Source organism: Meleagris gallopavo, chromosome 8 (assembly GCF_000146605.3).
Source record: "Meleagris gallopavo isolate NT-WF06-2002-E0010 breed Aviagen turkey brand Nicholas breeding stock chromosome 8, Turkey_5.1, whole genome shotgun sequence".
NCBI lineage: Eukaryota > Metazoa > Chordata > Aves > Galliformes > Phasianidae > Meleagris > Meleagris gallopavo.
Window position 1 is genome coordinate 6,394,579 of NC_015018.2, and position 19,221 is coordinate 6,413,799.

The following is a 19,221-nucleotide window of genomic DNA, read 5'->3' on the forward strand; positions in this document are numbered from 1 at the left end:
AAGTAAAAAAAAAAAACAACCTGTGTCATCATAGTTTTCTGGCATTACTACTTTTTTATTATATTTATTCCTTAGATATCTGATACAAAAGAATTAATCTTGGAGCATAACAGGACTCTGATATGTATTGGGCTGTGGAGCATTTTGTATTTAGTTAAATGAACTGAGTGCAGTTGATGTATTCAATCTGTCCCATTTCAGTAGTCTCAGAAGTCTCCAGCAGCCGATAATTGTTTGAGCATATGAAATATGCACTACTGGTTTGAGTTCCAGATTTTGGTAACAGATTTCCTAGAACATAATTGATTGAGTTGAAAGGGACCATTAAAGGTCATCTAGTCCAATTCCCCTGCAGTAAACAGGAACATCACAGCTAGATCAAATTTCTCAAAGCCATGTTCAACCTGACCTTGAGTGTCTCCAGTGATGGCACCTCTATCTCTTTGGGAGCTTTGTTCCAGTGTTTCGCTATCCTTATTGTAAAAAAAGAAACTTTTTTCTTATTTTTTGTCTTTCCCCTTTTAGTTCAAAACCATTTTTCCTTGTCCTGTCACAACAGACCCTGCTGAAGAGTCTGCCCCCTTCTTTCTTATAGCCCCCTCTTAGATATTGAAGGTCTCCCTGGAGCCTCTCTCTTCTCCAGGCTGAACAGCCCCGGCTCTCAGTCTCTCCTCACAGAGAGGTGTTCCATCCTTTGGATCATTTTTGTGGACCTTCTCTGGATACACTTCAGCAGGTTCACATCTCCTGTACTGAGGACTCCATGTTTGAACACAGTACTTCAGGTGAGGTCTCACCAGCACAGAGGGGCAGGATCACCTCTCCCGACCTGCTGATAGTACTTCTTTTGGTGCAGCCCAGGACATGATTGGCTTTCTGGGCTGCAAGGGCACATTGCTGGCTCATGTCCAGCTTGTCATCCACCAGTACTCTCGGGTCCTTTCTGGCTGGGCTATGCTCAATACAGCTTTTCCTCCCACTTGATTTGATAATGGGGGTTGCTATGACCCAAGTGCAAGACCTTACACTTGGATTTATTCAACCTCATGAGAATCTCCTGAGCCCCTGTTTAAGCCCATAGAGGTCTCCCTGGGTGGCAACCTCAGGCATGTCAACAGCACACCACACAGATTGGTGTTATCCACAAACTTGCTGAGGGTGCAATCAATCTCACTGTAGATTATTAAGGAGCATCGGTCTCAGTACAGACTCCTGAAGGATACTACAATGATTTACCCTGGCATAGGCAAAAAATCTCGAGATTTATCCCAGATATCAGAATTTTTCTTGCAGTAATTTAAGCTTAAACAGTTTCAATTGGTATTTCAAGTCAAAGTGCAGTAATTTTGAAACACAGATTTGGAGCTTTCAGTGGCACTCTACTTTACTTTAGACAATCTCCTCTATAGTATAATACAAGCTGCTGGATAAAACGGAGAACTTTTGCTAGACTGAGCAGATAAGCTTGGTGACACACTTTTTATTGCAAATGTAATTTTAACCTGGGATAGTGTAAATATGCAGAAGTCAAGTCTTTGAGTCAACAAGCATAGTTATTGTGTGAGTGAGTCAATTTAGGGCTTGTTAAGGCCGTGGGGAAAGGGCTGCCTGCTTTCTGGGCTGCTGCAACCTGGTCTTGTTTCGGCTTAGAAGAGCTTCAGCAGGAAAAATGTGAGGCTTATGGGAAGCCAGGAGAAGTAGGAAAATTCCCAGGAAGAGAATTGTAAAGGGGAAAGATTTCCAACGGAACAGGAAATTGAGATGTTTGTTGTACTTGTTTGTGCTCTTCTAACAAGTTGTAGCTGCAGAGAAGAGGCTCAAAAAGAGCCTCTGCCTGACTCAGATTCTGTCACAATGGGTTTGATGGCAAAGTTTGGGAAATTCCAGCTGCATAAATCGGATCTCTGAGCACTGGTCTGCTCTTTCTGCACTAGGGAAAGTCTATGCCTGTCTTTTCATAGAAAGAAAAGACACTTTCAATGTTTGATAGCAATTTTGAGAAATGCTTTAAGGAGAGCAAAAGTCATTTCAGAAGATCAAAACTATTTCCATTATGCTGAAAAAAGTGATGTAACCTGCACCAAAAATCACTTACTGGGGAACAGTCTTACCTTACAGCAGGATTTTGAGTATTTGTGACTAAGCTAGCTTATGCATGATGTAATTCAGAGACTCATCCAAAGAGCTCTGACAGCCTTCTCTGAGGAAGTTATTTGCTAAACCAGTAATTGGTTTGCTGGCTTGAATAACCTCACAGCCTATTACACAAGTTCACTGACAAAAGACCCTTTAGGAATCTAAATACTCTTCCTACTAGTTCACAAATGTGGGTTTTGAGAAGTAACACATCTTCAGCATTCTGATTTGTCTTTCAGAAATACTATGCTACCTTAGAAACAGTCATTAAGAGAATGGAAAAGTAATGTTATTCTTTGCCCATTAGTTCTTAGAAACAAGAAAGAGGTGCAGAGGTGTATAGTTAGCTTTGTGGAACTTGATTGTATGATTTTCTTGTCCAGCCGTGCTGAAATGTAATATCATGAACACTAAAGGGCATCGTGTACTATTACCAGTTTCTCAGATAAACTGCCCTCAGTATATCTTGTTATCTCTAGATTTCTACAAATTGAATATAGGATGCTCTAAGCATGTGCAGTGATGTCTGAAGCATTCTGTATCTGCATTTTTTCTTTTAGACATTGTCTAAACATGTTATATAACGTCTTGTTGGGAGTAGAGCTTATATTCATTTCTCAGTATGACTGACATATTATTAATGGTTCTGTAATTCAGGTACTTTCAATCTTCTATTTCCCTTTTCTTGCTTAAAAAATAGTTTTGACCTTTTGCTGTACAGAAGTACATCACTAAATTACCCGTGTTGCCAAAGGCAGCAGTAGCTCCTAGCTCTGTGTCAGACTGCGTGAATCCACCAGAGGCAGTGACCGCCTGCCAGCATTGAGTCCTTGTGTTGCTTTGAAGTAGTTTGATTAACCACAGTTTGAAAATCCCTGGCTCATTCTCCCTTGGGCAATTTCAAATTATTAATTCTTTGTTGTCAAGGTTACTTACCAGCTATTGTTAGTTAATTATTTATTTAACGACTTTGAAAACGAATAAGCTAAATTCTGCCAGCCTCTAGCTGTAAGATGTTTAGGAGAGAATTTAGCATTTTTAACAAGCTAGTAAAGAAAGAAACATTTACATCCAGGATTATTAACTTTGTTCTGGCTAAATTAATGAAAATCTTTTTGGAACAATTTTGTTCCTGGTGTCTTTTGTACCATATCCTGGAAAGCTGTTTTTCAGTGGGTGATCACGTTGGCATTTTGACAAAGCTTTTAAAGATTAAAGATCAGGCTGTTCTGCAAGCTTATCCAAAACCTCACCTGTTCTGAAAGCTTTGTGGAAATACACTCTTGCTCCATCAACCCACTTGTCACAGTTTTGCTCATGCCCTTATTTCTTGAATGTGTTATCAACTGGCTTCCTTCTTCAGAAGTCTTCATAAGGTTTTCAGTTTGGTCATTTTATTTGAATTCAGAAGTCTATGATAATCTTTGATTGATTCTTCGTATGTGATTTCCCATGTCCCTCTTCTACTTTTTGTAAATGGTGAGGACACTTCAGCGCTTGCTGTTTTCCAATGTCAATGAGTATCCTGTAATTTTGACCATCAGAACTGTCATTGCATCAACAGGAGAAAGTATACTGAAGCACTGTAGGACTGTATCCTGTTCATCTCAGATATACCCTATCTATCTCTATAAGGCACTAGAATGATGTTTAGTAGGATTACTGCTAATGAACTTTTTAGATTATTTCAGAGCTAGTTTTACGGATTTTTGAAGATAATTTTTTCTTCCTCAAGGTTATTCATGATGTGTTCGGTTATAAAATCAGAATGTTTTTGAAGAAATATTTCTCTTCAGAAATCTGGTTTCCATTCTGGTTACCTTCATCCCTTATTTGCTGTTTTCTGTTCATAAGTTCAATTTGTGTGAGTGTCTGTCTATAGTAAAATATACTAATGGGCACAGGGTATCTGAAATTATTTAACATGGACCAAATATATATGGTAGGACTTGAAAATGAAAAAGAAGAAAACTCCAGCAAACTGTGTCACAAAAATAACGAGGATGTTTGTAAAAGGATTCAATATCTTGCCTCTCTACTGAAGAACTATTCCTGGTATGGTTTGACATATTTGAGGAGAAGATGTTGAGAAGTGTAGGAGGATATTCCTTGAAACATCTACTCTTCTTTCCATGTCATTCTTCAGAGACTTGACCGTGAGATATCTTTGGAGGCATCTCTTAGCAGTAGCTCCTTCAGAGCTGCATTTTTATTTAAGAACTGTCTTCCTTTCCAGAATTACTGCATTCTAACTACTGTACGTAGAGAGGTATTTCATAAGTGTTTGCCTATATTAACTTAATTCTCCTATCCTGCAGTTTTATCCAGCTAAACAGCTTGACTCTCATTTGACACATCTGTTAAGTGCCACTGAAAGCAGCAAATATTGATTGAGCCCTATTAAAATGTATACTTTCTGTCATCAAGAATTGATGAGCCACGTTTTTCTTTTCCTGTTGTGAAACCTTTAATATCGCATCTCTTTAGCACCTTAGTTTGGACTTTTGGCTGGATAATCAGTCATAGTTGAAATATTTTTCAGAGAACAGAATGAATGAAAAGTAGTCTTGAACAGACTTCACTGCCCACTGCTGGCATAATCTCTCTCTCAAGCTCCGTAGCACGTCTAAAAAGGTGCATTAGAAGAAGGGGAAAAATAAGAAAAAAAAAAAGGTGCCCTCTGACCAAGTGCAATTTTGTGAGAGTCTGGATTTTGAAACCCAAATAAATTGTGAAGTCATTTTTTTTCCTCTGCTTAGACTAGCTCTTTTGACCTCTGGAGTTCTCTATTTGCATAATTAAATATTTCATTGAGTTGTTCAGTGTTTTACCAGAGAGTGGTTGACAATGGTAGGAAGCAAGGGTTAGTACCTCAGTTTTTCATTTTTATTGCCTCTAAAACATACTATGCAGCCATATTTGTTTATATATGATAGAAAGTAGAATTATGATCTTATACTCTCTTTTGCAATTTAGTGTTACTGTTTGTCCTCCGGTGTGACTGTGTTGTGCTCAGTTTCCTTTATCAAACATCTTCTGCTAAACTTTCCTCAGACTGTGAGCGTTGGCTGTGCCAAATTCTTGAGATGTACACTGAGCAATGCCAGTGCCTTCAGCTGACAAATTTTGAGCTGTACAGTGTAATCCAGGCCCTGTTTAATTGTCAACATGTTGTTAGAAAACATATTGAGTAGGAAAATACACATAATTAAGATAAATGCTTGCAAAAACTAGCTGAAGGACATGAAGCATGCAGAGAACAGAAGCTGTAGGTAAGGAGATGAGTGGTATGAGATGTGTAAGCCAGTATAAAAAAAATAAAGGAGATAAAAATTGTTCATCAGTTTAAGGAAAAAGAAAAAGATTCTGATAGTGCAGACTTCTAAGTAGATCTTTGGAAGCCCCATTTTTAAAACACTTAAAATTATACTGGACAAACACTAAATGTACTCGTTAAATTCCTTACCATTAGAGAGCTTGCCTAAGTATACTTCTGTGGTATGGTTTTCTGTTATGACTTTCTGAAGATTTTATTCAGGCTTTCGTTTGCCTCCATGATAATAAATAGCCCTTTGGAAACTTGAAGCTGATATTTGAGTCTTTCATGAAAGTTTGTTTTCTGCCTCTGATTTTCTCATGAATGCCAGACAACTGGCTGTGATTTTGTTCTCCACGAGCAGCAAAGCATACATCTAAAACATAGGCACTCACACAAAGTCTCACAATGGGCTCTGAGAACTAACTTGAGAAAATCAAATGGGTTGAGTTGTTAGTCTCTCCCTCCTAACAATACCCTTGTAAACTTGCTGTTAGAGCATAAGTAAACCATCGATCTTCACCACTCCTGGCAAGATGCATCCTGTCATTAGGGACATAAGTGCCTAACTCACAGGATGATTTTGGCAGCAGCAGGGTACAGACACAGAGTTTGGGAATACCTTTTTGAAGTAGCTGTATCTGAGTGTCTTCTTCCCAGCTGATCTTCTCAGAAGTCTTGTCTGTCTGGACTTCTGGCACTGCTGGCAGATTAGAAGTTGGGGTCAGTCTCTGTGGCTTGCTATCCTTCCCAGAAAAGCACTTGTCTATGATTAGTGCTTCTGAAGGAGTTAAAAGCTATTTTCATATTCAACTTTAAAAGTAAATTCATTCTGAAAATTCTTATGGAATTCATATAGAAGTCTCATGAAAATCACATTTAATAATGTAAATATGGAAAGATTTCCATTCTGTTGTTGAAAATTTGCTTTACTCAACTAGTGCATGGCAGCATTTTTCTTCATTGTGAAACAAAGGCTCCTAATAGGATCATAAAGGTTCTTTATCATAATCATAAATTTTCAGAATATGTAGTGGAACAAATCTAACATTACTTGTGTACAGTGCAAACTCTTTAATATATTGGTAAAACAGTCACCATCATTTTTACCGCAGATAGGTCAGAAAGCATTTATTCAGCTCTTAAGATCTCAGCAAGTCAAAGAGGAACTGAAAATTACAGCTTTTTCCTTCAAATAGGATGGAAATTAAACACTTTGTTCTTACCTAGGAAGTTTTGTTATGTGGGGGGCATCTCTGCAGGCAGATACATGTCCTTCCCCGCTCCTTTAGATCTGTAAGTAAGAGAAGTAAGTAACACTGCAGAGCTTGAAAACCCAAAGGAGTCAGGTCTGTTGCCTTATTGTTTCTTCTCTCTGACTTTGCTACCAATTCTGAATAACTACTTGAAGATAAATTTTCAAATTTACTGTTCACTCATGTCTCAGACGGCACTGGTGGTAACAAGGTATAGTTGATCCCTTGGGTGTCTCACAAATTCCCTGTCACAAGTCATTTTTGTATGCGGAGTTTGATAGCTAGCTGAAAATTGAAATGTATGCACTTGCAGGAGCAAGTATCTACAGACTTTGTCCAATTAGTCCTTTTTAATTTTGTGGTATTACTGTTCTGGAGGTTACAACAAACATGCAGTTGTAAACACCATCCAGTACATATGCAGAGATTTTGTAGAAGACGGTTTTCTTTTGAAATAGTCTTCTAATCTGGAAGAGACCAAGAGAGAGAACCTTGTTGCCCTCTGCAGCTCCCTGTGCAGGGAAAACAGAGGAAGGCGCCAGGCTCTGCTGCTGGGACCAACATAAAGCTGAAGCAGGGGAGGCTCAGGCTGGGCGTTAGGAAATGTTTGATCACTCTCAAAGTAAAGAAACATTAGAACAGGCTAAGTACAGAGATAGTTGATACCCCAAGCCTGTTCATGTTCAAGAGATGTTTGGACAATGCCCTCATTAATTTAACTTTTGATTAGCCCTGGCGCGGTCAAGCAGTTGGACTCAATGGTCTTTGAAGGTCCCTTCCAAATGAACTGATTTATTTTAGTCTAATTTGAAATACAGTGACTTATGGTGGCCTTGAAAGATATGCAAGTTATTAGTAGCTTGTTGTGAGCAAGGTTATTATGATATTTTCTTTGATAAGTACTAAAGGCCTGTAGGACTGTTAAGGTATTAAATATCATAGAAAATGAAGGAAATTATTGTCATGCATGTGACATCAGGCCAAAACTTGTGTCTTGCTTTCATTATCTTTTTTTCTACCCCAAAATACCCAGTAATGACTTAAAGCAGAAAGTGAATGTGACTTAGAGAAGAAGAGCGTATTTGAGTGGTTTTAGTATTCTTATTTTTCTACCTTAGGGAAGATTTAGGAGAAAAAGAGATAAAAATTCCTGATCTAGAACAAACAGAATTTGTTTAGCTTTTCTTTTCCCTCTGATTTTAGTAGACTGGAAATTGCTAGGAGAAGGAAAACACCAACAAAAAACCCCACGCCTATAGGTTTCAAGGAAGCAACTGTTCAGCTATGTTAATAGGAAACTACTCAGTCATCAGATTAGAACTGGAATCACAACTGCATTTTCTAGCATAAAGCTGGTTCCCATTTGGAGTTAAGCAAAGACATTTATTCTATATTACTGTGAATGTACAGGAGCTGGGTTTTCCTCTGTAACTGTGAAGCATCAAAATGACCTTATTTTCTAAGGTACTGAGATAATTTTGGTAGTTCACTGCTGTTGGAGCTGGATTCTCAGTGTATGAGTCTATAATTATTTTGCTGATTAAACAGTACATTATATTCACTGTTTTGGACAAAATTTGCAATGGAATAAAACTGAAGTGGCAAAATAGCAGTAGATCAGTGTGTACAGCGGGATGTACAGAGTAGGCTTTCCATGTCAAAAAAGTAACTTGCTCTGTCTCTTGAAATGATTGTCTGCCTTGCTACACATCTCCAGATGTGTGACAGAAGGAAGTAAAAAGTGTGAAACTTCTCTTCTGCAGACCCTTTCTTTCTGCCACTCAATTTATACCCTTTTTTTTTTCGAAGAGAAATAGTGAAATAATTGTGATACAAAATCCATTATGGAACAATCTAAAATACTTTGTTTAGGCTGGTAAACAGATGACTGTTATTGTTTGTTTTTTTTTGTACATCATGTAGTCTTAGAGTTGTATGCAAGGTTATGTGGGCTAAGACAGTCAGCATAACTACTCTCAAGCTTTCAGTGCATTATATGGGAGAACTGTGTCATAAGAATGGAAAGAAAGCACTGTACCAAGTCACCTTATGTTACCCTAGAGCTTTCTACTACCAAACCAAGCAAACTGGATTTGGGAGTGAGGTTGCATTTTTCCAGAACTGAAAAAGTGCCAAAGTAAGAAAATACAAAGCATTGCTGCTCTGTGGCTGCTCCACGGCTACGTGGTGATGAGCTGTCAGTTAAAGATGTAGATGTAAAAACAAATGTAATGGGGAGTGGAGAGGATCTGTATCTTGTGGCATGTAAGAAATTTTATAATTTCATTTTTCTTATACATTTTGTACATGTGAACTGTACTGCTTAGCAGTTTTTAAATTTTATTTTATTTTTTGCGGAGATTAGAAGAGGAAAAGTGTGGTTGAATAATAAGGATTTGCCTGATTGCTTTAATTGAAAGCTGTTTGGAAAATATCTGCAGAACAATGCAAATACAATTGAGCAGAAGATATTTAACAAAAACAAAACTTAGTTGCTGGGAATTTGGGAAACTTATTAACTCTTTAAGTTCATACTTTTCTTAAAAAGAGGAAGTGTAGAAAGTAGCTGCTCTGGAAACTCTTCTAAAAGGAAAAGGATAAGAAGATAAAGTGAATTCTGGAAGGAAAAGAAGAGAAAGTAGATTATACTAAAAATAGTAACACCAAATGGGAGACATGATCACTGATAGTATTTATTAGGGTTTGCATTAAGATCCTTGCTTGTGTTTAGTCACTTAAATATGGGAGTATCCTTAGTTAGTATTTAGTGTTTATTTTCTTCCTATTTTAACTGTTTGAAGAGTAATTTTTGTTTACATATGTTTTTACATATTTGTTTACATATATATTTTTGCATATTTTGATCAGATTAACATCAGAAAACTTTTCAAAATGAGTAGGATTTCAATTTATGTTGAACACCAGATTAAGAAATAAAATGTTCCATATTCCATAAGCTTAAGATCTTAAGATATTAGAAGTTTATTGTAGACAGTGTTGCAACAGCATTATATGTTTAAGCTTTACAGACGAGTGACATTTCATAGGAGTTATGTCATTGCGTTAAATTTCACGTGTAGCCTTTTACTGATCTCTAGGCTCCACCTTCTGTAGTGAATTACAGAAGTCCAAATGATAAATAAGTCACCATGGCTAAAGCTTTCAGCTCAGTGAATATTCTTTTAGTGTAATAAATAATTAAATCATGGATCTGGCACCTCATGCTAACTGCTCATTTGAGTTTAGTAAAGAGTAAATCAAGACCCCTGAATCTGTGCGTAGGTTTGAAGAGGAGTTAACATGAATGAAGAGAGTATCTAATTATTTTTTTTCAAATTACTTCTAGGTAACTGCCACTGCTAAAGTTTTGCCACTGATTTTACCACTTAAAGTGGATACTGCTACATGTCACCATTGATTTTGTATCAGCGGCTATGTCTTGGTTTGGAAAAAGAAACTTTGAAAAAGCAACATTTGAATGCCACTAGTGTGCAGTTCTTATTAGAGCCTTTGTCATCAATTACTGTTGTTATCTCTCATAAGTAGAATAAGAAGTTTCACATAAATATCTCCCAAGAAAGTACAACAATGACCAGTCTCATTTTTATTTGGTGGAGAGAGATGATGAGACCAAAATAATACTGCCATTTTTTCTCCCTGTGTGCTGAGTAGATACATTAGTGTTGTATTTTGCTGTACTAGAAATTACCAAGATTGCTCAGTGAACAAGACTAAGAGCTTAATTCTGTTCCATCTTTTTCTTCTTGCTGAAATGACTGACAGGGTAGCAATCCTTGACTTTTACTGATAGGTAGCTGTACTCTTTCTGTAGCTTGATTTTGTATTTGGGTTGCAATCTTTTACATCTTCACTGCACTGCAGTACTATAGGTAGTGTGCAGGTAAGGCAATGCATCACAGTCTGTTGGCCAGAAAAGCCCACTTGCTAAGCTGGAAGGAAGAAGGTGGGAGCAAATACTAGCGTTTGTCTGAATTGCCTTAGCTGCTGAACATCTCAAATGTGCTTAGCTTTTGGTTTTTACATGTCTTCTTTTTTTGTTGTTTGCTTCTGTTCCTTTTTTTTTGTTTATTTGTGTTCTTGTTTTTACACTTTCTTTGGAAAGATGCATAAATAAACAAAGAGGCTCATTGTTATTATTGTTTGCAGGTTTCCAACCTGTACCTGTATGACAGTGTGCTCATGCTAGCCAATGCTTTCCACAGAAAACTGGAGGACAGGAAATGGCACAGCATGGCAAGTCTGAATTGCATGAGGAAATCCACCAAGCCTTGGAACGGAGGACGATCCATGCTTGAGACTATTAAGAAGGTGAGAGTAGACAAACCACAATTGTCTGAGAGATTGAGTTCATTCAGTTCTCCTTGAGTTCAGTTCTCCTTGAGTTCAGTTCTCCTTGAGTTCAGTTCTCCTTGAGTTCAGTTCTCCTTGAGTTCAGTTCTCCTTGAGTTCAGTTCTCCTTGAGTTCAGTTCTCCTTGAGTTCAGTTCTCCTTAGCTTTTGACCTCTGTTTAACTTTTATTAGAAGCAAGTGATTTACAACTACAATAAGTGATCTACTGTTAATAAAGCAAATGATTTACTGCAAACAAATTACACACACTGCAGCATTACTCCAGTGATATGTGTTCTATGTCTGGTGCTATCATAGCTACCTCTTCTGGAAGTCGTGTGATTAGAAGCAGTCACATAGATAGATGTGTTCATTTGTTGTAATCCTTTTGTCAAGAAAGCTTAAGGAGCTCGAGGGGCCAATCAACAAGGTTTAAATTTTAGGTTCCAATTACTGCTGCTCAACTAGCTGCGTAAGTTAGTTGAGCATTGTTAAATATCTCTTTTTGTGGTGTAGCCCAGAGCAAATGCAGTGTGATTTAGCTAAGTTGTTTAAACTGTCTTGCAGTATGTTGAATTAATCAAATATGAGCAGTACTGTGATTTTACAGGTGCATGATGACCTCTTATACAAGACATATTTGATCACAAATACTAGTTGAAAAAGTACTCATACTTTAACAATGTTAGCATGTATTTGTAAAAGCAACCTCTTTATATAAAGCAGTGGCTGCTCTGAAAGTAATGCCTCCTGCTTGTTTCCATAGAAATTACAACAGATACAAAGCACTATTAACACTATTTGATAGAGCAAATTCTCAGCTACAGAGTGGTCTTTCTTAACATTGTCAGCATCATTAGCTATGCATTTTTTTGCCAGTAGGAACAAAGTCTGCATACCATGCTTGAAGAAATCTGCACCAGCAAAGGTGACCTGCTGTTGCCACTGCTAAAATGTACCACCACCCACTACAATCTCTCTGTTCACATCCACTGTTTGGTCTCCTTAAAATTCAGCAAGTATCAGTGAATGTCAGTGGGTGCCATTTTTTCCACATGGAAGAGTTCATTTTCACCTCTTTGCTTCATATGCACTTCCATGTCATCTGCTGTTCTTTCAGACTGCTCCTCTGCTGCCGTCTGTCATATGGCAACAAAATGTAATGGAAGTTTGGTGGGAAGGTTCAGCCTCTACTGCCATGCCACCAGCATCCGCCTGTGATGTCATGGCCAAAGGAATAAAATAGGAGGCATTACTTTCAAAGCAGCTCTCTTAAATACAAGCATACCACATATATTCTGAGTGCAGTTGTTCATTACAGGATCCCTTATCATACTGATATACCACCATGCTGCAATATGCCTTCAGGCTACATTTATAGATTATCTTAGGCACCTCTGATATCATGGGCCAATGTAATAAAATAGCTGGCATTACTTTCAAAGTAGCCCATGTATATTCACAAAATGTTTTTGCTCTAATGCTGTGTAATGCTCTGTCATTCTTAAGAAATGTGATCTTTTATTACTAAATTAACTCAAATTTAGTTTCATCTCAATTTGCATTTGCTGCAAATGCAAAACAAATTTAGTCATACTTTTACAGGGAGGTTTTAAAAGTTCTTTAAATTTCATCTTTTCTTCACGCCTCTCCTGTAAGCACAGCAAGTATTACATTTTCTTCTGGACTCGGAGTTCATGCCTTTGAATTCAACTCCAGCACTCAACTGACAGCTTTCAGTTATACTGAAGGGACGGTTGTCTCATGTTCCACCACAGTCCTGTTTTCTAGGGTCTGTTTCTGTGAAGATAAAGATCTGATGACTTCCTAATACAATTTACAGTGGATATGTTAGTGTTGGAGCCATTTCCTCAAAAATGTATTTGAGCTGTTGAAGAACATGTAATTGCTACATTTAAGTTTGCTGTAAACATTTTCAGAGTGGATTTCTTGTATCTTTAATAAAAATGAGTGTTTGTAAAGGCAAATTTATTCTATTGTATAATTTGTGAAAATTGTTTCCTTAGGGCCATATAACTGGGCTTACTGGTGTTATGGAGTTCAGAGAAGATGGCGCCAACCCCTACGTTCAGTTTGAAATACTGGGCACTAGCTACAGTGAAACATTTGGCAAAGATGTCCGGAGGGTAAAGATAAGCTTTTCTTTTTTGTTTTCCTCTAAATAATATAAATTCTATTATACAGGATAAAATATTTTCTGAGACTGTTTTACCACTACACCACAGAAGAAATTTACCGTAAAAGATATATTTTCAAATTTCTCACATGCTTAAATGTTGAAAGTTAATTTTATTCTAGTAGGGAAGAGTTCTGTAAGTTGTTTTCACATATACAGTGATGATACAGTACCATAGCAGTACTATGAACTAGTTAAGGCTGCACAATTCATATATTTTATTTTTAATTAATATACCATTGGTATAACTGACACTTGTTTTACTAAGGAAGCTAACTGTAATTATAAATTTTCTAAACTTAGAAAGGTGTAAGGTAGAACTGCCTTAAGAATATGAGATAAATAGAAACTGCTAGAGAAGATAATTTGAGAAACAGCTGATGTTATGATGTACAAAGTAAAGGATAAGCTGTCGGTGGTAGCTAGCTGAACAAGGACCAACTAGGATTAGATGATAGAATGATTCCATATGGTCACTAACATAAAATGTCATGGACTGAAAAGGCTACCAAGAACTTGTTTATGCAGAGGGAAAAAAATAGTTGAAACTCTGAATTGAACAGTTAGGTTTTGATTGGAACACAATCTACAAACTGTCCCTATACTGGTCATCTGGTTTAAACGCTAATACTACATATTGTCAATGGTTAAGCAGAGTTGAAAAGGGCAAATTCCATACAAAATTAATGTTTATGATATTTTCTTCATTTGACCATTCATCTGTGTGTTTTATTTTGATTCACCTGAATTATACCAGCTTAAATGGAGGGAAAAAAAAAAATAAAGAACTTGTATTTACATTATCTTTTTAAATAGCTCAACTTGAGATGCAGAGTGTACTTTGGCATGATTATTCTGGACAGGCAGCCAAAAGCTGCGTATCTGTTGGGATTTCCAAAGAAGGAAAAAAAGCATTTGAACTGCATAAAGCTAATATAATTGAAAACCATCCGTTGCCAGAAAATGTCTCAGAAGACTTCAAATTGGCTATGTACTCTCCTGTATTGTCATGACCAGAAAAGGCTATTCCATAGTCCACTGTACTTAATTTCTAGAAGTTTTTTACTGCAAATAGGTCTGAGTTCTAGCTGAATAATGAAAAATTAAGATTGTTTTGGAAATAGTGTTGCTGTATAATAAACCAGAATTGGCATAGGAGGCCTAGGAAGAAATTCAGCTTTATAAGCACTACATGCATGAGTTTATGGATGAGTACATAAAACTAGAATCCAATTCTGTTTGAGATGACTTGGGAGTATACTGCTGTGTTTCTTTAACTGCCACTATGGAAAAATATGAGTCTCGTGTCAGTGCTGTTATTCTCAGTAGACATCTGATGTCTGGGGCATGGGTCAACTCGTTCATTTCCATTTTGATATATGCTTCCCAATTGACTTTGTATAAATCACATAATCATTTTGAAAATGAAATCAAAACACAGTAAAATTGGCATAATTATCATGCAGAATGTTTGAGGCCTCAAATGAAAACAAAGATGTGTTAGACCATGTTATTACTTTTTTTATAATGTGCAGTTCATGTACATGTAGAAGATTCGACTTCAATATGTGGAGCGCAGTGACCACGATGGGTTGTAATCCAGATGTGTGGAGGTAACATAGCAGTAAAAAGAGACCTCAAGGCAAAGAAATGTGAAAAAAGACTAAGTTGGAAGATAATTAAAATGACTGAATTGATGTAATACTGATCACTTTGATACCTAATTTGTAATTAAATGATTAATATAGAAAAGCTTTACTCTTTGGATGTCAAATGCAGAACACATACTCCCTTTCATTTCTGAGAATAATCCGAAATCCTAAATGGGTAGAAAACTATTGGCTGTATAATACTACAGGGAGTTAAAAACTAGTTTTGAAAATGAATCTTTTAGTCTGAGAGAGAGAGCAAGAAAGAGAGGGGCAGAGACTGAGAGCAAAAATTCAGCAATATGCAAGAACACGTGTCCAGCAGTCTACAGAACTTTGAATAGAAGATATTTGTCAGAGCAAAACTACCATGGAACTAGTAGTATTCAATTATTTTGACAGCCTGACTTTTTATTATTGCAGCAAAAATATGTTGTATCTCAGAAGTATTTTTAAAAGCTTCAAAAGTCGTTCTTGTCTTTATATTATTTGAGTGAGAGATCAATTCTGATTTATTGTCAGTTGTTTCCATATCAGCCTTTCTGTGGATTTAGCTGTGGCACTTCTTCATGAAAACACAGGTTCTTTTCTGCGTGGTTTTCCTTACCTCTATATGGAAAATCTTCTGTACCTGTTCATTCCTGCCTTGATTCTAAAAAAGCCTTTATACTTAGGATCTGTGACAGTGTGGAGCAAAGGAATGCTCAGTGTTGAGGCTTAGAATGAATCCAGTCAAAAGCTAAGGTACTATAAGACTCAATATTCATTAGAGTCTCTCAGTAGTCATTTCCATCGGAAGAGTCCTAGGAGCACATTTGGGTAACCCAAATCTGGTGGGAATTTAAAGGACTTTTTTGCAAAGGCAGGTTGATTGTCAGCAGTTTCCCTGAGATCTCATCTTTTTGCAACCGCGATTGTTCTTCATTCCCCACAGGTGTGATTGAATTATGAGTGTGAGTAAATACATGTATTTCCTGTCTCAGTATGTATTTTCCTTTCTTCCAGAATTGTAGCATTGTATTTCTGTGGCAAAGGCTGATAGTCACTTCCATTTACTTTTTGTGTATTCTCTTTTCGATTGCTTAGGCAGACCTTAATGGAAGGAAGGCTTCAGAAAAAGCTCTAATATCTTTGGTTTCAATACAAAGGAGTGGGAGCAATCCCTTAAATCTACTACGTTGCTTTTCAAAAGGTTGGGGTGATTGCCTTCTATTCACTGTGTGCATGTGGAGTTTGAGGAAGCATGGCATATCCATGCTTAGAAAAAGAGAGCAGCATGTGTTGACCAGTCAGGACCTTTTGAAGGTTGAAGATTAAGATTGTCAAAGAAACTGAAAAGATTTAAGTGCCTGCTACTCGATGATTGTTGTATGATTTATGTTCCTAGTGTATGTCAACACCTGCAAGGTAGCAACCCAAGCACTTGTATACTAAAAAATACAGATAAAAGGCCTAAAAACCTAGGAGATACGGATATACTTTATACAGAGACTGTATAAAGTATAAAACATAATAGAATAACACAATCAAGTGAAAAGACTAAGTATGGAATTTTAATATTCCACACTAATATTTTAGATTCAATGATATTGGAGTGGAAGAATCAATGAATGGAAAACAAGCATAACTTGGAGGAGGAGGAGGAGGAGAGGAATAAAGGAAAAAAATGGTATAAACTGTTCAGGTGAAGCCTGTGGAGCACCTGGAATAGCCTGTTAAGTTCAAAGCCCTTTGAGACTTTAATAGTCCTTTATTCATTCATTTATTTTTACCTACATTCAATTGTCTATGTTAAAAAAGATCCTTACTGCCACAGGGGACATGGATGAGTAAAGTTTATTTACATTTTTATATCTTCTATCTTAAGCTTCCTTTGGTTCATTCCCAGCACAGGCAGTGGCTGAAGGTGGTCATTTAGTTGTTTTGCTTCATTGACTCACTGTTCCCAGCTGTAACATGGAGTTGAGGATACTTAGTGCTTTGTGGAATGTTTTAACTCTGATGGAAAAGGATTATAACAAAGATATTTAGCTGCTGACATCAAGAAATTGAATGAATCATATTATTAAAATCTGTATATTCCTAAGCATAGGGAGAACATCCTTTCAGAGCTGGTTTGTAATTATCAGTGGTAAACTATGCTATCACAGTACAAGAGACATGAAGTGGGAAAAGAGGTCACGACTATGTTAATTTCCTTTCTGCTCATCATCTATGTTATTAAGTGTTATTAATGAGAACCTTTCTGTAACTTTCTGAACATCTGTGCAGGTTCATAATTCTTATATTTCTGCTCTTAGATGAATTTTCCACAATATAATAGTTTAATTATCCATCTGTGAGAGCAAAAATAAGGAAGTCAAGGCCCCAGGGTGGTATTCATAGCAGTTTATTAACTCCCAGTGATCTCTTGAGATATAAACTTGCTTGTCTCATTTGTCCGCATATACAGAGAATATAATAACCCGTAGCTGCCCTTGTAGGCTCAGTTAGATAATACTTGTAAGGAGCTTTGAGATTGTTTATCTTCATCCCTGGCAGGAAGAGCCTATGTAAGTGAGAAATCATGTTCTTGTTCAGGATATTTTATGACAGGGATCATATAAATATACAAATATAAATATATATATATATATATGTTTAGAGCAGTCTGCAGTTCTTTCCCAAGCTGGCTGGAATGACAGTAGAATTAATGGTTTACACACATACTCTATTTCACAGGAAACATTCTGTTCAAAACAATAACATTTACCGTTGGTTATTTATGTCAATTGGTATGTTTTCATTCTTTTTAAAGTAGATTTTCTTGAAAGACCATCTGCTTCTTAAAACATCATATGTGTTTCATACAGTACCTCTGAGGAGGATTGGAGAAGTTACTCATTTGTGATATATTCCAAAGTTGCTGAAACCCCATTTTTGCAGTCTGATAAAATGCTTTGATTGTTACGTTTAGATGAAATTTATCATGATGAGAAATCCTATGCTTCTTGCTAACTGCAAAAAAAACCCCAGCATTTTTAGGAATGTGCAATATTAAGTGCTTTCATCTGTAAGAATGTTGCCAAGTTGCATCATGTCAGTAAAAAGTTATGTACTGAAGAGAATTATCTTAGGTGCTTACAACTGTAATTGAATCAGTTTTACTCATATTGAAAAATGCCTAACTAAATTTCCTTACTTTAGACTTAAAACAAATACTTGTCCACTGCAGAGCACTTTGTAAACATGCACTTGAGTGTAGTAATTCAATTTGGTATGTGTTGGCAAAGTGTCTTACAGCTGAGAAATAGGACTGGAGCCTTGACTACTTGTGATCTCTAAAGACCCTCTGTTACTTGGCAAAGGAAAGGGGTAATAGTCTTATTATGAGTAGAATGCAATTCTTGCACGTTTACATTTGGTTTAATTTTTCCTTTCTGCTTGAGTGGATTATGTATTATGATAGAATAATTTGGAAAAAAGATTATTAAGATTTTCCCTATATACATATTGTGTCAAACCAAAGATAAATATAGAATATTTTCTTCAAAATAGGAAACTTCCTTCATTCTCAGTTGTACTTTTCTTTTCAAGATGAATATGAGAAGAAAAGGTAAATGTATTTCTTGCAAATTGTGTAGAGTGAATTACTCATGGTGAAAAATACAGCTGAATGTAGAGGAGTACAATAGAAGAAATATGAAGAACCTGAGTGTTTTTATTCTAAAAATGAAGTAGAGTCCCTATTTGCCCAAGTTCTGTAAATGAGTTCTTTGTTTTGGCAATTGAAATATTTTATGTTCTATATGCTTTCATTGTAAAACTATAGCTGAATTATTCTACTCAATAACTGAAGAAAAAAAAAAAGGTAAGGCAGTTTGGAAATGCTTTTTGTTGCAAATATGTGACACATTTAAACAAACATTTCTTTATTTCATTTTATTTATGTTTGGGAAAATATTGCCTGCAGGACCCATGCTTTGTGTAAGCTGTAACTTGTATTTGCAAACGCAAAATACCCTGGAAATATTTGCAAATAGACCAGTGTCAACCCTCAGTAAAAGGGATGTCTTGTAGATTTGTTTGAAATTCCTCTAAGCGTAAGATCTTGCTGCTAATCTCCATTGGAACATTGACTGTTTATATGACACTTTCACAGCATGAATCTTGAGGCTAGATTACAGAAAGCAGCCACATCTTAGTTATGAGCAAGAGACAGGATACCCACAGTGATTAAGACAGTGCTGAATCTTCTACACCCCATAAGCATCACTGCCTGTATTTAACATATCCTAATGAATCTTGGGTGTAACATTCTCTTCTTTTTTTTTTTTA

At 36.5% G+C, this 19,221-nt stretch overlaps 1 protein-coding gene across 1 annotated transcript in view; it reads left to right on the forward strand.

Moving 5' to 3' along the window:
• LOC104911895 (glutamate receptor ionotropic, delta-1-like) overlaps positions 1-13,274 on the forward strand; it is a 28,478-nt gene extending 15,204 nt beyond the window's left edge. Inside the window, exons 2-3 of the mRNA XM_031554564.1 lie at positions 10,876-11,037; positions 13,086-13,274. Of these exons, the coding sequence (XP_031410424.1) occupies positions 10,876-11,037; positions 13,086-13,244 (321 nt within the window). The 3' untranslated portion in view covers positions 13,245-13,274. The remainder of the gene's footprint in view (positions 1-10,875; positions 11,038-13,085) is intronic.
• The last annotated feature ends 5,947 nt before the right edge of the window (positions 13,275-19,221 follow it).